Raw genomic sequence first — 20,204 nt, forward strand, 5'->3', positions numbered from 1 at the left:
GGAATCCGATACAAGCGATTGAGAGTTGAAAAATGTAATTTGTGTAAAAGTGTCGTGGAAAAATATCAGATGTTGCAACTAGGTGTATTTCGATGCACATGTATACATATCAAACTTGCACAGTTGTACGCGTGATAGCTTAAATATCTCCACTTTGGCGACATTTCCTCTCCTCAATCGCGTTGGAAGTTTGTTTGTTGAATTCTCGATAAAACGTATATTGTTATAGTATATTTTGGAACGTATGCAGGTGTGTGCGTGTGTTGTGTACGAGACGATATGCGTAGAATCGTGAAAATGTAAGAGAATGGAAAGACGGAGACGACAAATATGTTAACGTTAACGTAAGAGTTAAACGTAAGAGTACTGTGGCGTGTGAAAAGAGAGTTTTGCGTTTCGTCCCGGGACTACCGGAGGACTCGTCAGTAAGGCTATGCCCGGTAGTCCCTGCCTTAGACGTAGAGGGAGTCTCGCTAGGTGCGGTATTTGTATCAATCGCTCGTATATTCGACCGCTAGCGAGTTAGACAGACTCGTTGTCGTCGTAGCCCTCTAGTGTTGGCGGTTGGTACCAGCGGATCGCCGGGGAGGTGTTGCGCCGCGTTGATGGCTCGACCTGTCGGCGTCCTGTTGACTACCGATCCGCCACAGTACTTAGGAACGTAATAGCAGGCAAATCGCAGGAGACTGACTGCTTTTCTGGATAATGGCGGCACTAGAAAACAAAGTGTCCTTAAGATTCGCGCTAAGAACTAGTTTTCGTTTGCTAGATCACGATCTGCGTGATCAGAAACGAATAGTATCGTTGAGATAGAACTGCGTGGACAATCTTGGGCAATTTTCGGCAATCTTGGACAATCTTGGACAATCGTTGACAATCATCATCGAGGTGGAGAACTCGCGAAAAAGTTGATGCCACTTTTAAACCGAATTCCATTGAATTTCATTGGCCGGAATGATGTTTGCGTCCCTGCGAATCATCTCTTAATAATTAATTGGCGGAATTGGAATTGCGGAAAACATTTGAACGGTTGTTCATGTAATATCGCTTCGGCCATCATCGGTTTATCGGCGAGAAAGCGAGTCTCAGGATCTCACGTATTCCAAGTATAGCGACTGTATCGTACAAACAGAAAATGACAATCATATTCGATTGCGGAGCTACGCCGAATATTGAAATTTTCCAATTCTAGAACGTAAATTTCTTTGACCTGTCGTGTGTAAGTAAGTAAGTACCTGTCGTCGATCGATAACGTCGACCGTATTATTCTTCCCATCGAATGTTTTCCTTCGTCCACTTTGTCGTGTTGTTTGTCGCTTCTTCCATTTTTCACCTATATTCCCTTCTCTTTATTTCTTCCATCCTTCTTTCTAAAAATTCCACCTTCACTGTTCCGATTTTACACAGTACAACGGCTGTGAACCGTTTAAAAGGTGAAACGATCGTACCCCCCTTTTCGATGCAGACGAAAGCGTGATAATACCGTAGGGTGACTGTAAGACTGAGGAACTGTCGCGAGTGTATTGCTACTTATCGTTAGATACGATACAATACGATACGATATACCAGTAACGGTTGAAAAGAAACGGGACCTCGTGGTAGGCATGTACCGAAGATCGACTGCATCGAAATCTCACGCGAGCAATTCGCCGTTTACGATCAATTACGATGTTCCCATTGTCATTATTGTTATCATTGTATTCTGTAATTTTCTATGTGTAAATGCGAATACACGCAACGAGTAACGTGCTCAATAGATTTCCTATCGAGATTAGGTGTCGAACGCGATCGATCATTCTCCGTGATATCTTTCGCAACTGACTTCCTTTCTCGACTAACTTTAGTCCGTTCTTCGATCGTCCGTTCTCGTTATTAAGTATGTATATTTCGTGTATCTCTTTCGAAGGATGTACTATAATAAAAACGATGCTACTTGATTTAATGTATCTTCCACCTTGTTTACGTCGTTTCGGATACTACAGGTTAACAAGAGGTACGAACAAAGTAATCGTTAATGAAACGAAACGCGAAATTTGTGAATGAAATATTGAATAGCGAAGAGCTACTGGGCTACAGCAGGAGGGATAACCGGTGAAACGCTGGACATGCGGCTTCGCTTCCCTAACCAAGATTCACGTATCACGAAACAGTGCGCGAGTGTGTCGTACGTTTGATGAAACGAGTATCTGAACGAATAACCTTATCGTATTAATTATAAGGAACAACAGCGACAATAACAGAAAGGATGAACCAGTTGGTAGACTACGCGGAACCCTGCACATCGAACAGTGGAACATGTAGGTTATGCCTTCGCGTAGAAAATCGTTTAATATCGATATTTGACGACGGAGAAACCTCGAAACAGTTGCGTTCTCGCATTCGAGATTGCTGCCCCATAAGGGTAAGTAGTTTCCCCATACCTTTTACGTTACAATTTTTATTCTTTCTTTCTTCACCGCTTCATCGATCACTGCTTTTTTTTCTTCTTTTTCATTTCTCGTCCTTTTACATGTTTGATATACGATGCTTTTATACGTAATTACATATATATATATACACATGGTACGCTTTTACGACGCACTATTCGTCTATAGCTTTTTTATATATATGCATATATTTGGATTAGCTATTCGAAGACGACAGACTGCCAAAGACGATTTGTCGCGAATGCGAAGGGAAGATAGCCGTTACATTCGAATTTCGCGAACAATGCAGAAGATCGGACCGCGTCTTGAGATTACGATACGAATCGTGCCGCGCAAACAAATCAGTTTCTATAAATGAATCCAATTGGAAAATCGGTTCAGTAAGTAAGATTAATATACTTAATCAATATTGTGTAAGTTTAATACAAGTTATTTTTGGAAACTCTGGGAAAGCACCGATTAAAAAATTACTTGGTAATTATATAGAAAGCGGATTTTAATGCTTTTCTAATGTGTCGCGATTGCAGGATCGCAGCATTGCAAAGCATGCGTGTACTACGAGACCCGAAACGACCGACTCGAAAGCGCAAAGTACATTCGAAGAAAAACAGGAGGAAAATTCGAATTCAACGCATCTTTGGCGAAAATCGGAAATCGTATGTGGCGAAGATGCAAAAACAGATGGAAAGGCGATGGCGACATTGTCACGACGTCAGCGTGTCGAACGATGTCACGCTGAAGAAGGAAAAAGCGAAAACAACGAGGAAAATCGCGTGTCGAAAGAAAGCGGTGGCGATGGCGATGGCGGTGGCTGTAACGTGTTTAACGTGCAAAGTAACGGTGATACTGCAATGCCCATGGCAACGCAAGTACGGTATCTATGCGACATTTGCAGTAAAACGTTTGCCTCGAAATCTGGACTGCGATTTCACTTGAAATCGCACAATGCCGTAAAGTCTTATCCCTGTCGATACTGTGGCAAAAGATTCGTGATTCCCAGTTACACGAAGAGACACGAGAAAATTCACGCGGGTGATAAACGGTTCGTCTGTCAGTTTTGTAGCGCGACGTTCGCCTCTTCGAACGGTTTAAAATATCACTTGAGACTGCATTCCGGCGAGGCAAATTATCATTGTGAAATTTGTGACAAGTCTTTTTATCGACACAAATATTTAAAGGAACACGTATTTACTCACACGGGAGAAAAACCATATGTTTGTAAGGCATGTGGTGCTTCTTATGCAAGTTCTGGCAGCTTGTTCGTTCATAAGAAACGATGTAAGAATAAATAAAAGATATAAGTAAAATAAATAATATACATATAACGTATAATATATTATATATATATTACACGTGTGTATAAAAGAACGATAATCTGTGACCCGACCCCACTGAATTTCATCGGGATCCGTACCGCATTCCGACACTATGATTCGAATCCTTGAGCGTTCCGATGATGATGATAATGATAATGATGCATATTAAAGAGCAAATTCGTTTCTTTCGCATTGATGCAAAGGGAAGGGGGATTTCACAACTTGCGCAAGATAGTAGCGTAAGATGCAAAATGGTTAAAGTAGTAAAGATGTAAACACCAGAGGAAAAAGTAATTTATTTATTTCGTACAAGGGAATAATTAACTGTTATCGTATCGAAATAACAGTTTTCTAGAACGCTAGATGGCGATGTCTGGTTTGACTCGCGATTATTTTCGTAGACGATTATACATATAGGGGTATATAAACGTTGAAATAGCTGGAACGAAGAATATTTTCCAAGGGACAAAGTCGCGAATAATAACGGCGATAATAATTAAAGAGGTAGCGTACCCGGGCGATCTATCGTTTAAGTTCGAGTATGTGGACCGCTTACGAGCAAACGAGCAGCTGCGATGCGACGATTAACAAAAGTCTTTGGTATGGAAAAAAAGGCGGTTCGATATCGAATCGAATCGAATCGAATCAAGTAAAACGCTATCGAGATCGACAATCAGAGTTTCTGCGTAAAGACATTTCCGATGATGCGATCGACATCCATCGATTGGTGTCCGATCGAAACCACGTAAGACCTAGGGAATATTTGCCGTTGAGGTTGGCGTGTTGACATCGACTAAACCACCACCCACCGCGATAGTTTCTCGCGCAATGAGTCGTGCTAGCGTCCATGTCTCGATCTTTCGCGCTGAATGACATACCGTTCTGATAGGAGAGAGCGTCAGTTGCGTTTCCGGAATACCCGTAGACATCTAACCTGTAACCGGTCTCCTCAGATTCGACTCTGAACGACTGATATTCCGCGCGCCAACGTTCTCCGTAAATGTCCAACATGTCGATTCGAAGGCTGGTGCAGTTGTCACCGTGATTGGTCAGCCTGTGAAGGATTTCGTTGCCGATCCAATACTCACTAACCGGAGAGCCGAACCCGACCGAATAATCGTTCCAGTTTCGATCAAAGTCGAGAGTCCCATCGATACGACGCGCTATTACCATCCAACCTCCGCGACAAAACACCAACATCGGTCTGCCTCCTTTGCCTGCTTCCGAAAGTCGCAGCCCGTCCATAGGTTCGTTCGCGGTCGTTTGTTCGCAATCGCCCGTCAAATTCTTCCCAATTAAATGATACCGATCCTCCAGGTGTTCGAAACTCGAGAACAACGAGTTGTCGGACGACAACGACGACGACGATGACGAGATGGTGGTAGTAGTTGTGGTTGTGCTTGTGGTTATGGTATCCGACGCGATACTCGACAAGTATCTCTGAAAATCAGTCGTCGAATGGATACCGTTTAATCGATCGATCGCCTCTTGTTGCTTGTCGCTCCTCTCTTGAAGCTTAGACGCGCTTACGCTTAACGCTTGCACGGTGCGACGTAAATTGCTTAGCTCTTCCCTGGTTAACGAAAGTTCAGCCGCTTTTCGAGCGGCATTTACATCGAGCCGTGTCAATTCTCTCCTCGCGAACGAGTTGTTCGTTTCCATAACGTCCTCGAGAGTTCGTAACGAGTCTATCAGTCGTGAGCCAAGCGATTCGTTCACTTTCTTCGTGAAAAATCCATTCTCGGTAATATTTGAAATTTTGCGGGACAATTCAACGTGACCCTTTTCCAAGCTTTTTATTCGTTTGCTCAAACTCGTCCATTCTTGATTCTCGTACGTGGCGATACGCTTTTCCAACGACGCTCGTCTCCGAGCCGACAACAAAATTTTACGCTCCAGACTCTTTAAACGATCGTCCAGCCGCGTTCGATGCCCCTCCTCCTTCCTTTTCCAATATCCATGTTTTCTCGCGAACCTGCGCCGAGGGGATCGTACACTGTACGACGCGGCAGCTGTAGTCTCGCGATCGCTATCCCTTGTAACCATTCCACTAAAATACGACGATACCGCTGCCGCTGTTGTTCTCGTCTTCCTTTCCGCTTCTTCTTCTCCTGGTCCTCCTCCGTTACGTTGAGTCACCGAATTTGCCACGTTAGCGGAAAACGATTCGCATCTAAGAGACTTTACCTCAATTTGCATGGAATTCAACTGAAATTCAAATTATATCGTGTTATTAAACGTTACTATCAATTAGTTTCGTGTTATTATCCGCGTAACGTAGTTCTACACGCTTCAACAGTATTCGTTCTAGAGTAGACGAAAATCTGTCAGGAATTCGCGGAGAATCGCATAGAGGAAAAGAGGCGACAGCGAGAGGCAGGATATAGGAGAAGATATAGGAAATAAAAGGGACTGAGAGAAAGGCACCGATGAAAATGAACCCAATAGCCAAGCAAAACAAAGACGAAAGTTTTGAAGAGCAGCTGCAGAACGATGCAACGATCTGCCACTGAAATCGATTTGGATTGGCTGGCGCACGAAGCGGCTGGAAACAGCAGGTGTTTCGGTTTGTCGGCATTCTACGTGCACGATGGACGCGATATATGTATAATACTTACGTACATCGAATTACAGAGTTTCTGCAGCTGTCTTAAAAAGGAGGTAACTAAGTGTATGTATATGAGTACTTACAGCGCACAACCATTTGCGATCAGGGATACGACGAGAAAGGGGTGGGGTTGGTAGGAAGGGAAGAAGATGGCGAGAGAAAAAGGAAGAGAAAAAAGGAAAGGAAAGGAAGAGAAAGAGTGGCAGATGCGCGTGCGATCGATCGGGCACGAGCAGGTGGCCACGCGGCGAACGCAAGAATGAACAGGATGGCAGAATGGAAAAAGAGAGAAAAAGAAAAATGTAAAGCTCGGGAGAAAGTGGAAGTGGAAAGGAGAAGGATGAAAAAAAGAGGACGCGGCAACGTTACCTGACTGGCAATGTCGGCGCAGGTGCGAAACAACAGACTAAAGCGTTCCTTCATCGCAGCGATATCAACGCGAATCGTTCCGAGAATCGCTTCGATTTTGGCGATTCTGCCGCCGAGATTTCCAATTCCTCTTCCAACCGCAGCTACGTCTCCCTTCAACAGAGATAGCTCGCCTTTCATTCTCGATCTCTCGGCAAGTTCTTCGCTCGCGTTTCTTGTACGAAGAACTTGGGCAACTTCGCCTTGAAGTTCGGTCACCGCGCTTCCTAGCCATCTCACTCGCAACCTTTCGTTTTTCGCCTCGTTCCCGTTACCGCCACGTAGAGAGATCACTTCCTTTCTGAGAACGAGAACACACCACCACCAGAGCAGAGATCCTGCTCGTTAATTGGAAATCGACCAGCTATGGAGCGCACGATGCAACAACAACAAACCAACAAACATTTTCTTTTACCTCAGTTGTTTGATTTCGTTCTTTAGAACGAACAACTCTGTATTTTTCTCGATCGCACGCTTCAAGCTTGCCTCGAGAGCGTTGTAATCCTGTTGTCGATGATCGAGAAGAGCGTTTACTTGTTCCCGTAGCGACCTGATAGCATCGGAAACATTTTCATCGCCGCAAATTTCTTTCCGGGTAATAATCGCAACCAACGTTACGCACAACAGCCAATCTTTCCTATTCATAATTCGACTGATCGCGTTATTAGCATCGAACGTGAAACAGCATCGGCCAACTACAAGGATCTCTTTCGTTATTAGATATGACCTGCGGATCGGCGCGACGATAATTTTTTTTCTTTTGCGATCGTCAAACGTCGAACGTAACCGACTCGACCACCAAAACCTCACTGGCTTAACCGACAGCCGCCCTACCAGTTTTATATCGTCCTTCCCATGAAAGGTTGGGGGTAGAGAGCACAAGGAGCAGGTGTCCGCTTGCTAACGCAGTCAACGTGCTCCATGGCCATGCATTGTCTCGTGCCTGCAAGCTGTGCCGCCTTCGTCACACCGTTACCGATCCTTTACCACTCCACATTCTTCGGTTCGTCGAAATCTTCACGAATCATTAACGGCGTTCCACTCATCGATTAAGAAATTATATTTCCACATGGTCATACGTTGCGGGTCAATTTCATTACCGCGCGTCGAATTTCGTCGTAAGACGGTTAATGAAAACAGGAAGAGTAAATCGAGTCAGAGAAAACTTGTATATATACGTATCTCATTTCCTTTGGTGTCCGTTTTTATGTACGTAAATCAGAGGATAATAGTTTATTTAAAATACAACTGTTACCCTGATAGAATCTAAAATTTGTATACTTTTACTGGAAATATGCACGATCCCGCACTTACGCACTTTTCAGTTGCGGTTTCGAGTCTAGTATTACATATGTATATTACAAACACCGATGTGATTCAATGCATCGTCACTCTCACGTGTCATCTCTACTTTGATCGAACAATCAGTTTCCAAAGCTAAAAGCATTTCTTTTGATTCGTCAAGAGCCTAACGTAATCCTCGAATGTAATCTTTCAATTGCTACATCCTTCAACTCGCACCATCTATCGTCATATTCTCGATATCCGTTGCGCTTTATCGGAAGACGCTAAGGGCAAGGACGTTAATAGACGATCGAACAATATAACTTTGCCGACGAAAAAATATATATCCTACTTAATGGAACACGGTCGTTACCGTGGTGGAGCACACACCCACCTCCTTTTAATAAATTACGATAACATATATATATATATATATTATATATATATTATATATAACTGTTATATATTATAACTATATATATTATATATATATATTATATATATTATAACTGTTGGCACATAACGTGAATTTCGATAAAATTTTTATATATATACTGTTTCACCGCTTTTTATATACGAGTATATCCTTACCTATGGTAAAATTCTATGTACAGAAATAATAAAAATACATCATTTCAAAATTTCACGATCTCTATGCTAACACGCGATAGTATTAAATAAAATGGCACTCTCTTTCATTTCTATGATGAATCGATCACGCACACACAGTCGTACACGCACACGCATAACAACTTTTTCTTTTTCATAATCATTCTACTCAAGTTCGATCGCACATTGACATCGTGTGTATTGTGGCAAAATCGTGCTTTGTTACGAATTAAATTTTTAAGTTTGTGCGGATCCATAAGTTCCTGTCGGTGGCCGATACAGTTTCGGAAATGTCAGGATCTGCAAGCTATTGAACGCGTATTTCCGAATTCCGATATTTTTCCACGTGTTTTCCCGTCGACATCCTTCGCTGCAATTAGAAACAGGTATTCTCAGTGGTACTGTTTTCCGTTTATGTATTATTAGGAAACAATAGTTACTGCTATCTAGTTGAAATTTCATATTCGATAGAAGAAATTAACCTTCGCATACAGTCGAGCGCTCTGATGTATTCGTGTTCGGCCAGATGATATTCGGCAGTCAAGATGTTCACTTGCTCCAGTGTTACCGACATCCCGGTGCGATCCTTTGCGCTTTTGCAGCTGGTAAACCTCAAACCGCGCATTCTTCGACAAATTTGTGAGGATAATTGTAACACCTCCACGTTCTTGTTTACTTTGGCCTGGACACTTGTCTTTAGATTCGTCATCAGTTCTGCTAACGTTTGGCCGAGCGGCGATCTTGCGCCAACTAATGGATTAAAATGATAAAACATAGAGAAAAGGTGAATGAACGAAAAGTATGTGAGGATGTAAGCGAATCGAACACCACTATACATTTAGATACTAAGATATTTAAAAAAAACGAATAGAAGAATCTTACGTCGTTTTGACGACGTTTCCGTTGGCAAATTCAGCTTCTTGAAACGCAAATAATACTCGTTCAGTCTTTCGAAATTATCCATATTGCTTTTTTCCTGTGGTTTCGTGGTTCCGAGACTCTCCGCCAGGGAAGCCATTTCGTTAATACCGACGTTAAAGAAGACCGGGGTAACATTGAAGGAAATCGTTTGCCTAGAAGAAGGAACCAACGGCAGCAGAGAATAGATCGCATCCGGCACAGGAAGTATCACTGTTAGTGCTGTTCGAGAACCGAGTACTCTTGGTACTGGTTGTTGAAACGGAGCGTTACAATTTCCCTCGAACCTGAAACGTTTGTGCCACTGTTTATCGTTGCAGAATATATTTATTCGCTTTTATGTATGCGGGATTCGTCAATATCCGATTGTCATGAACAGCTTGAATTAATACCGAGACACAGACGGCAATACTAACCTCGGTTCGATTCCACACCTAGTCAGCGTGAAAGTTACGGTATGCATATCTTCTACTGCTACAGTCATGTCTCCCCACATATCTATCTCGTCTCCGTAATAACTGACAAGTCCCTCGAACGAGACCAAAGGACCAAGGGTGGTCAAGATTAGAAGAAACATGGGATCGGGTCTTTGGCACCAAAGCTTTGCCATCAACCCCGATACCAAGCTAGTCAACTGAAATCACGATTCCAGATTATTACATGTATCGTTATCCAATTGTTAAGAAACTGTTAAGTAAAAGAATCACCGAGTGATGAAGTGATCGAGGGAAGCGTAATTAATCAAGTGAAGAGTAGTAGAGGCAAAAAGAAGGATATAAAAAACTTACCGCTTGACTAAAGCATACGTCTCGCCTGTACCGAACGTTACAAGCGCGTTGAGCCATTTTCGGATCCTCTTGCACTCTAAATACCGAATGCGTCAATCGAGCAGTTTTCAGCAATCCATCCATAGCTTGGCGTAATTTTTTCATACTCGGCCTGAGCTCGCTAGTCCAATCGACGATTGAGGCAAAATCTAAGCCTTCGGTGAATTTGTTCCTTTGTCCCGAATTGCTTTTAATCATTCGCGTCATCGAGTCGACAGCTTGGCACACTTTAAAACAAAAACAATACTGTGTTTACTCGTATACACGAACCAAGAATAAAATTACCGATTTATCAATCGATACTTTTCTAATTTGTTTGTTCTTTTCTTTCTTTTATACATTTTCTTAGACTAGATTTAAATATTTAAAAAAAAACCTGATTTCTACATTTGCAAATACGTAAATATAGTAAGGATAACAAATCGTGGTTCTCACGCAATAAAAACACTAGTTAAACGATAGGAATCAAAGTTGCGAAGGATTATCCACGATCTAGTTTTTTACCTTCTTTGGCTTTAGAAAAGGCTGGTATCTTCTCCGAACCTGGACTCGGTTGTTGTCGAAAATTCGAACGATTTTCCACAGATGCATCGAGTAACTTGCTCGATTCGTCGTTATTTTTAATGTCGTTTTTCGGTTGAATCGTCACAACATGAACAGTTTTGCTACGATTAGTCGGAGCGCATCCTTTCAAGCTATGCGATCTGCCTACGATATTTTTATTCCGCAGTCGTACAGCCGGACTACTACATCTTCCACAAAGAAACTTAACTTTCGAGACTAAACACATTACACTCGCCTCGATATTTAATTGGGTCAGATCCCACGGCTCGGGTTCGTCAGTAGGTTTGTAATAATTAGCAGACGGTGAATTGCACATCTTTTGAGTATCTAGGAACCGTTTGCATGGATCAATGTCGCCTTTGATATCCGCCTCTCGTTCTTCGTTGTCCTCGCATTTGCTAGCATTTGTAGTCAAGATAGTATCGCTAACGACGGGATTGTTCCCACTGTCATTGATGTCATCAGCGTCGTCGTTGACGTTTTCACTGGTCGACGTTTCTGCGCAAGTTTCGATAATTTCCGAATTTTTAGCATCGTTTTCGACATCTGGAAAAATAACAAAATTTTCTTCGTCCTTTCCATCGGTAACGTTATCTTGATTAGTGGTGTTAACGTGATGGTTCACATGAACGTGTTCGTTTTTCGAGGGAAACGAGGCCGTATAACCGTTTTTCTCGTTCTCTTTTGTCCACAGATCTCTCACACATTCCGGAGTATCGGGTGTAACGAAATCGTCAAAGTCCGGACTTTTCAAGTCAAAGTTCAACTGTTGCGTAATTCTCTTAAAAGGAGACAATGATTGGTTCGTTTTAAAGTCTAAATTCAGAGAGTTTTCGTTCGAAGTTTCATGAACCTTGGCTACTTTGTATTCCTCTAAAAAAGTTAATGCTTCTTCGACCAAGCCAGGATCCCACAGACTGAGCAAAATTCTGGTCTTTGTGATCATATCTTCGCAAATTGGTAACATTCCACTGGTTTGTTTGTCTTTCGCGAGTTTCATCAAAGCACGCATAGCGTCGACAACGTCTCGCCGGAGTTGCTTAATTGCTTGAATAGCATCGTGTGCCATCGTTATCTTTGATGTTCCTTGATACAACTGATTGCCACGCGTTGGCGATTCTTTTAGCGCTTGCAGCAACCTGTCAAACGGTATACAGTCAACGATATGAGGATATATTCTACATATTTACCTAATCATCTATCGATCTATCCATTCTCTGATCCACTCGTCCTTCGATTCTATTCACACTGTTCAAACTCTATAGTTTATATATAAGTTACCTAATGAGTCCGCCGTTTTTACTTTTATGCGAATGCGCAGTGAATGCTCCGACAGTGATAAAGTCATAAAATCCGCATCTGTTTAACGTATCGTTATGCACCCACATTCTTTGAAGGTGTAAGTTGACAGGTGCAAATTCGAGCGTCCTATCGTTTCTGCGCGACGATCGCTTGAAATAACTTCCTAGAGATGTTATTATTTCAACGATTAGTGAGGCGCACGAGGTAGGGCGTTTCATATGGTAAACGTTTTCGTTTACCTTTGAACGCGGCCAAATTCTCTTTAGCTTGTGAATAAAGATGTAAAAGATGAAGATGGCGATCAAGCAATTCGATTTGCTTTGTATGCCAGGGCTCTCGTAGTTCACCCATGCCGGCTACTTCTTGCAGCAGTTCTTTCTCTTCTTGAATCCAAATTGCACTGTAGAAATGGAAAAAATGTTTTCTATGTTATCTACTTGATTCGTGAAGCAAGCTTACGCGAAACAAAATATTACAGTAAACGAGGAATACTCACAGTAAATGCTGTGGGAATTGGAAACAAAGTTTACTCTCTGCCATGATTTCGTGTACACAAATATCGCCGCCTAAACCAGAGTGAAACCTGAAACGACGATGCACGCGATTCCAGAGAAATGTGACGAAAGGAGAGAAGAGAGAAAGAAAGAAAGAAAAGATACACGCAAATTTAATTTATTATTAAAATTGTACCTGTATGTTTGTATGTATGGATTAGCAAAGAGAAGCTTGAGTTGTCCTTGATGCGGCAACTTGATTTTGGTTCCCAATCTAGGTGGTAGTGATTGTGATCGTCTGTGCGAAAGTACCTAAAAAAAATCAACATACACACACACCGGAATGAAAAAAACAAAAAGAGGGACTATAGAACATGACAAATCTGGCGATGACAGGAAAATAATTGGCAATAGGTCGATGTTTACCTGATGATTCATTCCGCAAGAAGGTTCCTTGGATGGGGTACTTTCTGTACTGTTCCCTCTGTCTTCCGCTTCCAAATTCCACACGTTGATCGTCAAAAAGCCAACAGTTGTTGTTTTTGCCGACTTCAAAGGTATCCTCAATCTAAAAACGTTCGATCACTAGTCAGAGAGGCAATAGAATGAGAAAATTGGTAAGGAAATCGAGGGACGGGTAAAAAGGTCTGTTCGGAATTTTAGTTGGCCGTCCGCTTATGGCACAGACAGGCCCATTTCCCTCATTAGGAAATTCTAAATTACCGGTTCTCCCAGGGCAGTAAACGTAATGACTCGAGGCCAGGAAGAACCCAGGCAAGGATCAGCCGGAAGGGCACGCGGCAATTAAGCTTCAACCATCGGACAGTACACACAGCACGACAAAGTCCCAATATAGTTCAACTATAAGCAACGAAGAATACACACAGGACGACGCATGAAACAATTAAAGTTGAAACGGGTAGCATTCACTGAAGAATTAGCTGATGCTCAAGCGTTACTTGATAATTACGAGGAAGGAGGGGCAGTAACCTTCCTTAAATACCATTTGAACGATTTAGAAACAGAATATGCCACATATAGTACAAATCAGAGCGAACTAGACGATACAGACGAGGGTCAAGCACGAAATGAACGCATGGCCATAAAGAATAAATTCTTGCAATGCAAAGCAGACATTGCATACTTAATTGAGAGAGTTACGAGATCGAACAGACAACCAACTGACGGAAATATGATGAACACACCGAGCACATCATATGCAGGTCTAGTCGCGAATGAAGCTGCTTTACCTAAAATTCAAATACCTACATTTTCAGGAGCCTACGAAGATTGGGCCGGGTTCGCGGATCAATTCCGTTGCACGGTTCACGATAATTCCCGAATCGATGACTGTAAGAAATTAATATATCTCCGCTCTTGCCTAACGCAGGAAGCGGCTGATGCAATAGCATCGTTGTCAAATACAGCTCGTAACTACCCAATCGCCTGGGAAATTTTAGAGAGACTATACAACCAGCCTGCCAAGATCGTATACAATCATTTAAAAGCATTATTCGAGGTATCTTCTCTACAACGTCTAAACAAGCTACAGCTTGGAACTGCAGAGTATGCCGTAAAAAACACCACACTCTTCTACATGCTGATAGCGAGAACTTAAGACAACCAACTCAGACTAATTTAGCATGTCGATCATCAGGAATGTCACCGGATATCATTTTATCCACAGTGGTCATAAATATCAAAGATCAAACCGGGAAACCGCAAAGATGCAGAGTCCTGTTGGACTCCTGCTCTCAGGCACATTTCCTGACAACCAATGCATGTAAACGACTAGGATTAACCACCAAAAGAGTCAATATACCTCTCTGTGGTGCGAACCATATGACATCGCACATCAATTGAACGACTCGAACCAAGGTTCATTCACGAATTAGCGACTATACTTACGAATACTTACATACGAATTAGCAGACTTAACGTTTCTGCTGGTCGACAACGTTATACAAGCAATGCCATCAGAAAACATTGAGCAAAATAGGTTAGAGCTACCAGATAAGATTCCATTAGTCTATCCACAGTTCCACCGAGCAGCTGAAGTAGACAGTCTCATTGGAGCACAACTGTTTTGGGACTTCCTTTGCGAAGGAAGAGTCGATCAAGCAGACAAAAACATGCAGTTGCGAAATACAGCATTAGGTTGAATTGTCACAGGCGATACAGGCACAAGGAAGCAACCATCAAAAGCAACTTGCAATGCGACACTGAAGACTCTCCACGAAGAAGTGAACAAATTCTGGAATGTGGAAGAAGTCTCGTCAAATAAAAGTTTATCTCCAAAGAAACAATCAACTATTACAGTAGTTCCTTCCTGGAGTCAGGCACAAAGCTCTAATAGTAGTAATAATGCAAAAATGACTACTGATATAACAAAAGGAAAAACGAAAAGGAAAAAAGTTAAACAACATTGTAATAACAATATTGCTAATGGGAATGATGGTAGTAGTAGTCGGTCAAATTACCTAGGTGTATCTTGAATCGCGTTCAACGTCACGATCGCGCTTCCAATCGGTGTCGCCGTTTGACTCACGCGTTCCCTGACATCGTAAGCGGTTATCCTCACTTTGGTTTCCGTGGTTAGCCCGTCGCTAGCTCGGAAACTGACAGTTGTTAGAAAGCCGGGATTGCTGCTTCGCTGTGTGTGTTTATGTGTGAGAGAGAGAGGGAGAGATTGGTATGAAAACTAAGCAATATAACACACTGGAATGAGTTTGTTTAGAAATTTACCTCTACTACCTCTGTTCGCGCATATTTAATCCAAGTTTTTGAACTTTTCACTTGCACATCTACCTCTAGAACCGGATTAGGTGGTCGACCGTGACCGTCGCAAAGGAGGTTGTCGCATGCCAACGATATCTCGCATATCGGTATTTCGGCAGGATCTGAAACAAGGGTCAAGTCCGATGACAGCTTCGAAACAACTAGAATAATAAATACCTATTAGGAAGGATAGAGTAAGAGAAAAACGAAGATGGCGGACCTGTCGAAATTCCACGTTGCAAGCGTAACATTTGGATGTCGGTGTCGTGTTTGTGCCCACTGAACGCTTCTATGCGTTGCTGCAATGCCAATAACTGACTTCGCATACATTCGTAGCTGGCAAGCTGAAGGGCTTGCAACCAACTGTCCCTCTCCTCGGCCGAATTTGCACCTAACGCTTGGAACAAACCTCCGTCGAATACTGAAATCAATCCTTTCTTACTATATTGCTGCTCATTGGTCAGACGTTACAGGCGTCGTTTCTTGAAAAACCAGATGTGCTTACCTATACTGAATCCATACGGGATCTGATTGCTCGGTTGTTCCATGCGAACAAAACATTGTTCCAGTATTATCACACCTAAAGGCTCCGACCATTGCTCCCGTGATTTGAAATAAAACAATAGGTTTCCCCGTAATCTGCACCATCTCTCCAAACTTACTATGCAACAGAGAAGAGCGACAACTCCGTGTTAGTCTGTTAGCGTGTTTTCATCTGTGATGAAAACAGGTATTTCGTCCAAAGTTGCTTTCTTCTGTCTTTAGGAAGAAAGAAACGGGCTAGAAAAGGATATATATGTATGTACAATAAAATAGAAAGGGAACAGAGAATGAGTCATAAGTAGTGAGTTGAAGATATTCGACAAAGTTACATTTACGCATCCAGGTAAATACATATACGATATACATGTACATACACATAGGTCACAGAGGTAAATAAATGGGAAGGGATGAGCGGAGATCACACGACAGGCTGTGGCTGATTGTCTACGCTATTGTTTTACGGAGATACGATTTCCAGGCATTCGTCAGACAAGGCAACTATGCGATACACTAGTAGAGTAAAGAACATACATTTGTAGAACTAAGAAAGCTAAGAATGCATGCGATCTATAACAATATAGGTAGAATAATAAGGTTTATGTGACGCGGACGCGGAATCGTGCTATTCCATCGAGAGATTAAGGTGAAAAAATTAAGGGAAAATGTTAAAGGAAGACACGCGTACGAGTAAATATGGTATGCAGTAAAAGTAGAGTAGCACCGTGCCCGATGGGAATGGCGGTTGGATATGGCGTGATCGAGGAAAAGAATATAAGTATCGATAAACGTGACAAAAGGACGAACGAGATCTCGATCGACAGAAATCAATTTGATTTGATTCGATTGGACTGAAGTTAACGCGTAACGAGAAGCGTGTTAATCGCGATTGATCGAGTTAAGACAGTGTGAAGGAGAAAATTTTGGATGAAAAACAAAAAAAACTCCAATATACCTTTACTCGTACTGGCTGTAACGCAACTGAGGTCTCGTAGTGTCTTATGTGTTTTTCCCTTTTGATATTTGTTGTCAGATTTTTTACCTGTACCTGCAAATTATACGTAGCTACAGGTAGCTTAATTAACGTGCTCTAATATCTGAACGCAGTCGGACGTGGCTGTACACTAAGCGGTACGTTTTCGTCTTTTCATTCCTTGATACAAGCTGTTTTATTCGTCTCGCTTCGAGCCATAAAGGCGATCGTATACGTCATACAGTATATACAATATATACAGTATACATACTACAAGCTACAGTCGAAGATCGAACGCTACTTTCTTCCCACCCGTCTTCCCTTGCCCCTCTCTCACTATCCAATTTTGTTTTCTCCTTTTTCTTATCACGTCTGTTGCAATACGCGTTGTCACTTGTTACCGCTCTCGAGTCGATCTCAGCCAGGAAAAAACAAGGAACATTTTCGAATATGTTGTATCGCGGTAGCTTTGTTTAGCGAACATAAGCGATTCGATCGAGTCGCAGCGAGACGGTTTCAATCCATGAACGATCGTGCACACGTCCGACAGGAGATTCTTCCATCGATCGTCAGTCACAATTTCCAAGCATGCTCGATTCGCAGAAATCAGTTTTTAAAACAAATAATAGAAAAAGAAAATAAAAATATAATTGACAAATCCACAAACTTGAAAATAGAAAGTACAATAAATCTACGGATGTTAAGTATAAAATGCAACATACTATATGTATAAATATATAGAAAGATATGCATATGTGTATATGCATACACAATATATATGTATACATACGTATATACACACATACATACACAAACACAGAATATTCAAGTAGCTACGCGACATACCGAATTCGTTAATTGCCATTTAATGCAGGTATAAAATTACGATTTTGACTTTATTATGACATCTTGTAAGATGTTCTGGTACCGTGGATAATAGTATTCTAACACATAACAGTATCTTTCAATCATCTTTTTTCAAACTATTTATTGAAATTAGATGCATATTGTATTAAAATCTAGTATGCGCCATCAGAATGACACACCGTATCAAAATTGTGTTATTATTATTATTGTTGTTGTTGTTGTCATATCTGTTAATAAGGTAGCGATATTTGTATTAAAATGTATTAATATCGAATAATTTTCATACTCGTCCAGTAAGTGATATTTTAATCAAATCATTAAATAGCCACGGTAAATCTTTGCAACAATAGCAATAACAGCAAGGATAATATCAAAAGGATAAACAAAGGAATAACAATGTAAATGAAACAATGTTTCGCTCTTAGTACGTGTACATGTGTAAATAGGAATACATATGTATTCGATTCGGGATGTTTCGTAGCTTCGACGTGTGTAAGTATGTAATATACGAAAGGTTTTTTAAATGCTTATGCATTCGAAAGGTTTACACGAGAGCTCGACAAATTCTTCGTACTCGGCGGAAAAGGGAGACAAATAGCTTGAAACGGATAGCGATATTTGACGCTTGACGATTCGTTGATACTTGGGAAATTATTAAAAGAGAAGAAAAAATGGTATGATCGTTTGGCTTATACAGACGACGGTGACGTCAGCGTTGAAGTCAGCGGCGAAGGTGAGGGCAGCAATGGCAATAGCCGCGTAAATCGGTGACTGTAAACGGGCGTCTTATGTTATACACGCGAGCATTGTACGAATCTCACAAAACTGAAAAATCTCACCAACTGATAATATATGTACGTGATGCGCGAATCGTATCCTTTTGGAAAACAGATGAAAGGTTGGCTCTATATTAAATACAAGACGAAGAATTTGCGTATCACGTGAGTTTATTTTCAATGATCAAATATACAACTTAGATAAGGAAAGAACATGCGTTGATTAGAGCATTTAAAATTACATGTACAACGTACAATTGAATCGATGAAAAAATAGGCGACAAATACGCTAATATTATTTCTATTTGTCAAGGACTAAATCTGATCACTCACTCTCAGTTCTGCGAAAGAAGCCTTCTTGACGTTCGCGTACATACAATATACCCTCCTTCTCGAATTTCTGTGAAGGTTGCGTAGCCAGGGTCAACAATTCTTGCTTGTTAAACCGCATCGCGGAAGGCACCCGTCTACCCGTGGGTAACTTCCACGTTATCTGCGATCACGTACTCTTCTTTCTTGTTATCTATCAAGAATAAACATTTAATGACACGTGTATCGCATCTCTTTCTTTCACGGTGTTACGTCAAATTTCCAAAGTAAAAAACGAAACGAAACGGAACGGAACATGGAACGAAATGGAAACGAAACGCGGAATAGAACGTAGAACAGTGGAATAAAACGAAATGGAAAACAAAGTCATCTAATCCTTATTCCTAATTCTACTGAACGCGAACGAATATAAAGATCGATCTCTGAAATCTATAACCTATATTGTCCCATACACACCTTGTACTTTTTTCTCATCTTTTTCCATGTTTCTCCTTCTCCCCAACCCCCAACCCCCAACCCCCCTTCATATAATCGCACTCCACGCTTGCATTTCTTTTTCTTTTAATGTCATTATTTTCACTATCTCCGCAACAGCATGCATTTTGGGAGAAGATATGTTATTTATCAAATCGTTTAATCTATCGAATAAGTAATGAGAAGTAGATAATTTTGATCACTGGGGACGTAAAAACGAAAGTACAGAACAAAGATAACAAGCGATGGAACCGCAAGCAGATATATTGTACCGCATCTTCGTGTAGGCAGTATGCTCTAATATCCTCTCGAAAATTATTCTCAAATAATCCATCAGTTTCTCCTCGCCGTAATTCGCCTTGTCGGACGTATATCGTGTTCCTAGTACCAAAATCACTAGTGAGACAACTAATATCACGCTAATCAGATTTCAAATATATCGCGTTGCGATGGCTATTTTCATGCTAATATGAAAATAAAAAAACATGCTTGCAAGAAAATGTGAATGCACCAGTAATCTATCCAAAGATCAAAGCTATTGGATCAAAATAACTATCGAACGAATGTGAAATGAATGTGTACCGTATTTCGCATCTCGAAACATACGACGTACGACGTATGACACCTATCAACGACTATCAGACAAAGGAGCAAGTGGTCGCGGCCATACTGTCGTTTGCTTCGTTCGATCTCGGTATCTTTCGTGTATT

General features: G+C 41.4%; 3 protein-coding genes across 6 annotated transcripts; 1 reads left to right on the forward strand and 2 right to left on the reverse strand.

Annotated features, from left to right (window-relative positions):
* Window positions 1–831: 831 nt before the first annotated feature.
* Window positions 832–3,752, forward strand: LOC117236123 (zinc finger protein 14-like). Its single transcript, XM_033498812.1, has 3 exons — window positions 832–2,401; window positions 2,627–2,806; window positions 2,954–3,752. The coding sequence occupies exons 1-3, from the start codon at window positions 2,246–2,248 to the stop codon at window positions 3,716–3,718; spliced, it is 1,101 nt and encodes a 366-aa protein (XP_033354703.1). The 5' UTR covers window positions 832–2,245; the 3' UTR covers window positions 3,719–3,752.
* A 366-nt stretch (window positions 3,753–4,118) lies between these two features.
* LOC117236068 (protein scabrous-like) lies at window positions 4,119–8,495 on the reverse strand. The gene is made up of 3 exons (XM_033498692.1): window positions 7,174–8,495; window positions 6,720–7,059; window positions 4,119–5,950 (listed from the first exon to the last, which is right to left on the reverse strand). Exons 1-3 carry the CDS (start codon window positions 7,401–7,403, stop codon window positions 4,400–4,402), a joined length of 2,121 nt encoding a protein of 706 aa, XP_033354583.1. The 5' UTR covers window positions 7,404–8,495; the 3' UTR covers window positions 4,119–4,399.
* A 72-nt stretch (window positions 8,496–8,567) lies between these two features.
* LOC117236070 (inositol polyphosphate-4-phosphatase type I A) lies at window positions 8,568–20,197 on the reverse strand. 4 transcript variants are annotated; one of them, XM_033498695.1, is made up of 19 exons: window positions 20,077–20,197; window positions 19,477–19,875; window positions 19,024–19,213; window positions 17,030–17,122; window positions 16,040–16,195; window positions 15,755–15,955; window positions 15,502–15,656; window positions 15,237–15,409; window positions 13,183–13,324; window positions 12,953–13,068; window positions 12,759–12,845; window positions 12,502–12,662; window positions 12,242–12,425; window positions 10,901–12,099; window positions 10,358–10,623; window positions 9,986–10,203; window positions 9,534–9,856; window positions 9,134–9,401; window positions 8,568–9,021 (listed from the first exon to the last, which is right to left on the reverse strand). In XM_033498695.1, exons 3-19 carry the CDS (start codon window positions 19,139–19,141, stop codon window positions 8,889–8,891), a joined length of 3,993 nt encoding a protein of 1,330 aa, XP_033354586.1. In that variant the 5' UTR covers window positions 19,142–19,213; window positions 19,477–19,875; window positions 20,077–20,197; the 3' UTR covers window positions 8,568–8,888. The 4 variants fall into 4 exon arrangements, with proteins under 4 accessions (XP_033354586.1, XP_033354587.1, XP_033354588.1 ...); XM_033498696.1 differs by lacking the exon at window positions 17,030–17,122; XM_033498697.1 differs by lacking the exons at window positions 17,030–17,122; window positions 19,477–19,875 and having other exon boundaries at window positions 16,040–16,191; window positions 20,077–20,171.
* Between the last annotated feature and the right edge of the window lie 7 nt (window positions 20,198–20,204).

This window comes from Bombus vosnesenskii, unplaced genomic scaffold (assembly GCF_011952255.1).
Source record: "Bombus vosnesenskii isolate JDL3184/JDL3185 unplaced genomic scaffold, Bvos_JDL3184-5_v1.1 scf7180000013340, whole genome shotgun sequence".
Taxonomy (NCBI): Eukaryota; Metazoa; Arthropoda; class Insecta; order Hymenoptera; family Apidae; genus Bombus; species Bombus vosnesenskii.

What these genes read in the sequence shown, in the direction of transcription:
- LOC117236070 (XM_033498695.1), bottom strand. Translation starts at nt 19,141, where the DNA reads ATGCGGTTTAACAAGCAAGAATTGTTGACCCTGGCTACGCAACCTTCA. An exon ending in GAATTTGGCCGCGTTCAAAG is followed by an intron (nt 12,426 to 12,501) that starts GTAAACGAAAAC and finishes TAACATCTCTAG; the next exon opens with GAAGTTATTTCAAGCGATCG. An exon ending in GCGCTCGACTGTATGCGAAG is followed by an intron (nt 9,022 to 9,133) that starts GTTAATTTCTTC and finishes TTCTAATTGCAG; the next exon opens with CGAAGGATGTCGACGGGAAA.
- LOC117236068 (XM_033498692.1), bottom strand. Translation starts at nt 7,403, where the DNA reads ATGAATAGGAAAGATTGGCTGTTGTGCGTAACGTTGGTTGCGATTATT. An exon ending in AACGAAATCAAACAACTGAG is followed by an intron (nt 7,060 to 7,173) that starts GTAAAAGAAAAT and finishes TCTCGTTCTCAG; the next exon opens with AAAGGAAGTGATCTCTCTAC. An exon ending in GCGCCGACATTGCCAGTCAG is followed by an intron (nt 5,951 to 6,719) that starts GTAACGTTGCCG and finishes TTTGAATTTCAG; the next exon opens with TTGAATTCCATGCAAATTGA.
- LOC117236123 (XM_033498812.1), top strand. Translation starts at nt 2,246, where the DNA reads ATGAACCAGTTGGTAGACTACGCGGAACCCTGCACATCGAACAGTGGA. An exon ending in GAGATTGCTGCCCCATAAGG is followed by an intron (nt 2,402 to 2,626) that starts GTAAGTAGTTTC and finishes TATTTGGATTAG; the next exon opens with CTATTCGAAGACGACAGACT. An exon ending in CCAATTGGAAAATCGGTTCA is followed by an intron (nt 2,807 to 2,953) that starts GTAAGTAAGATT and finishes TCGCGATTGCAG; the next exon opens with GATCGCAGCATTGCAAAGCA.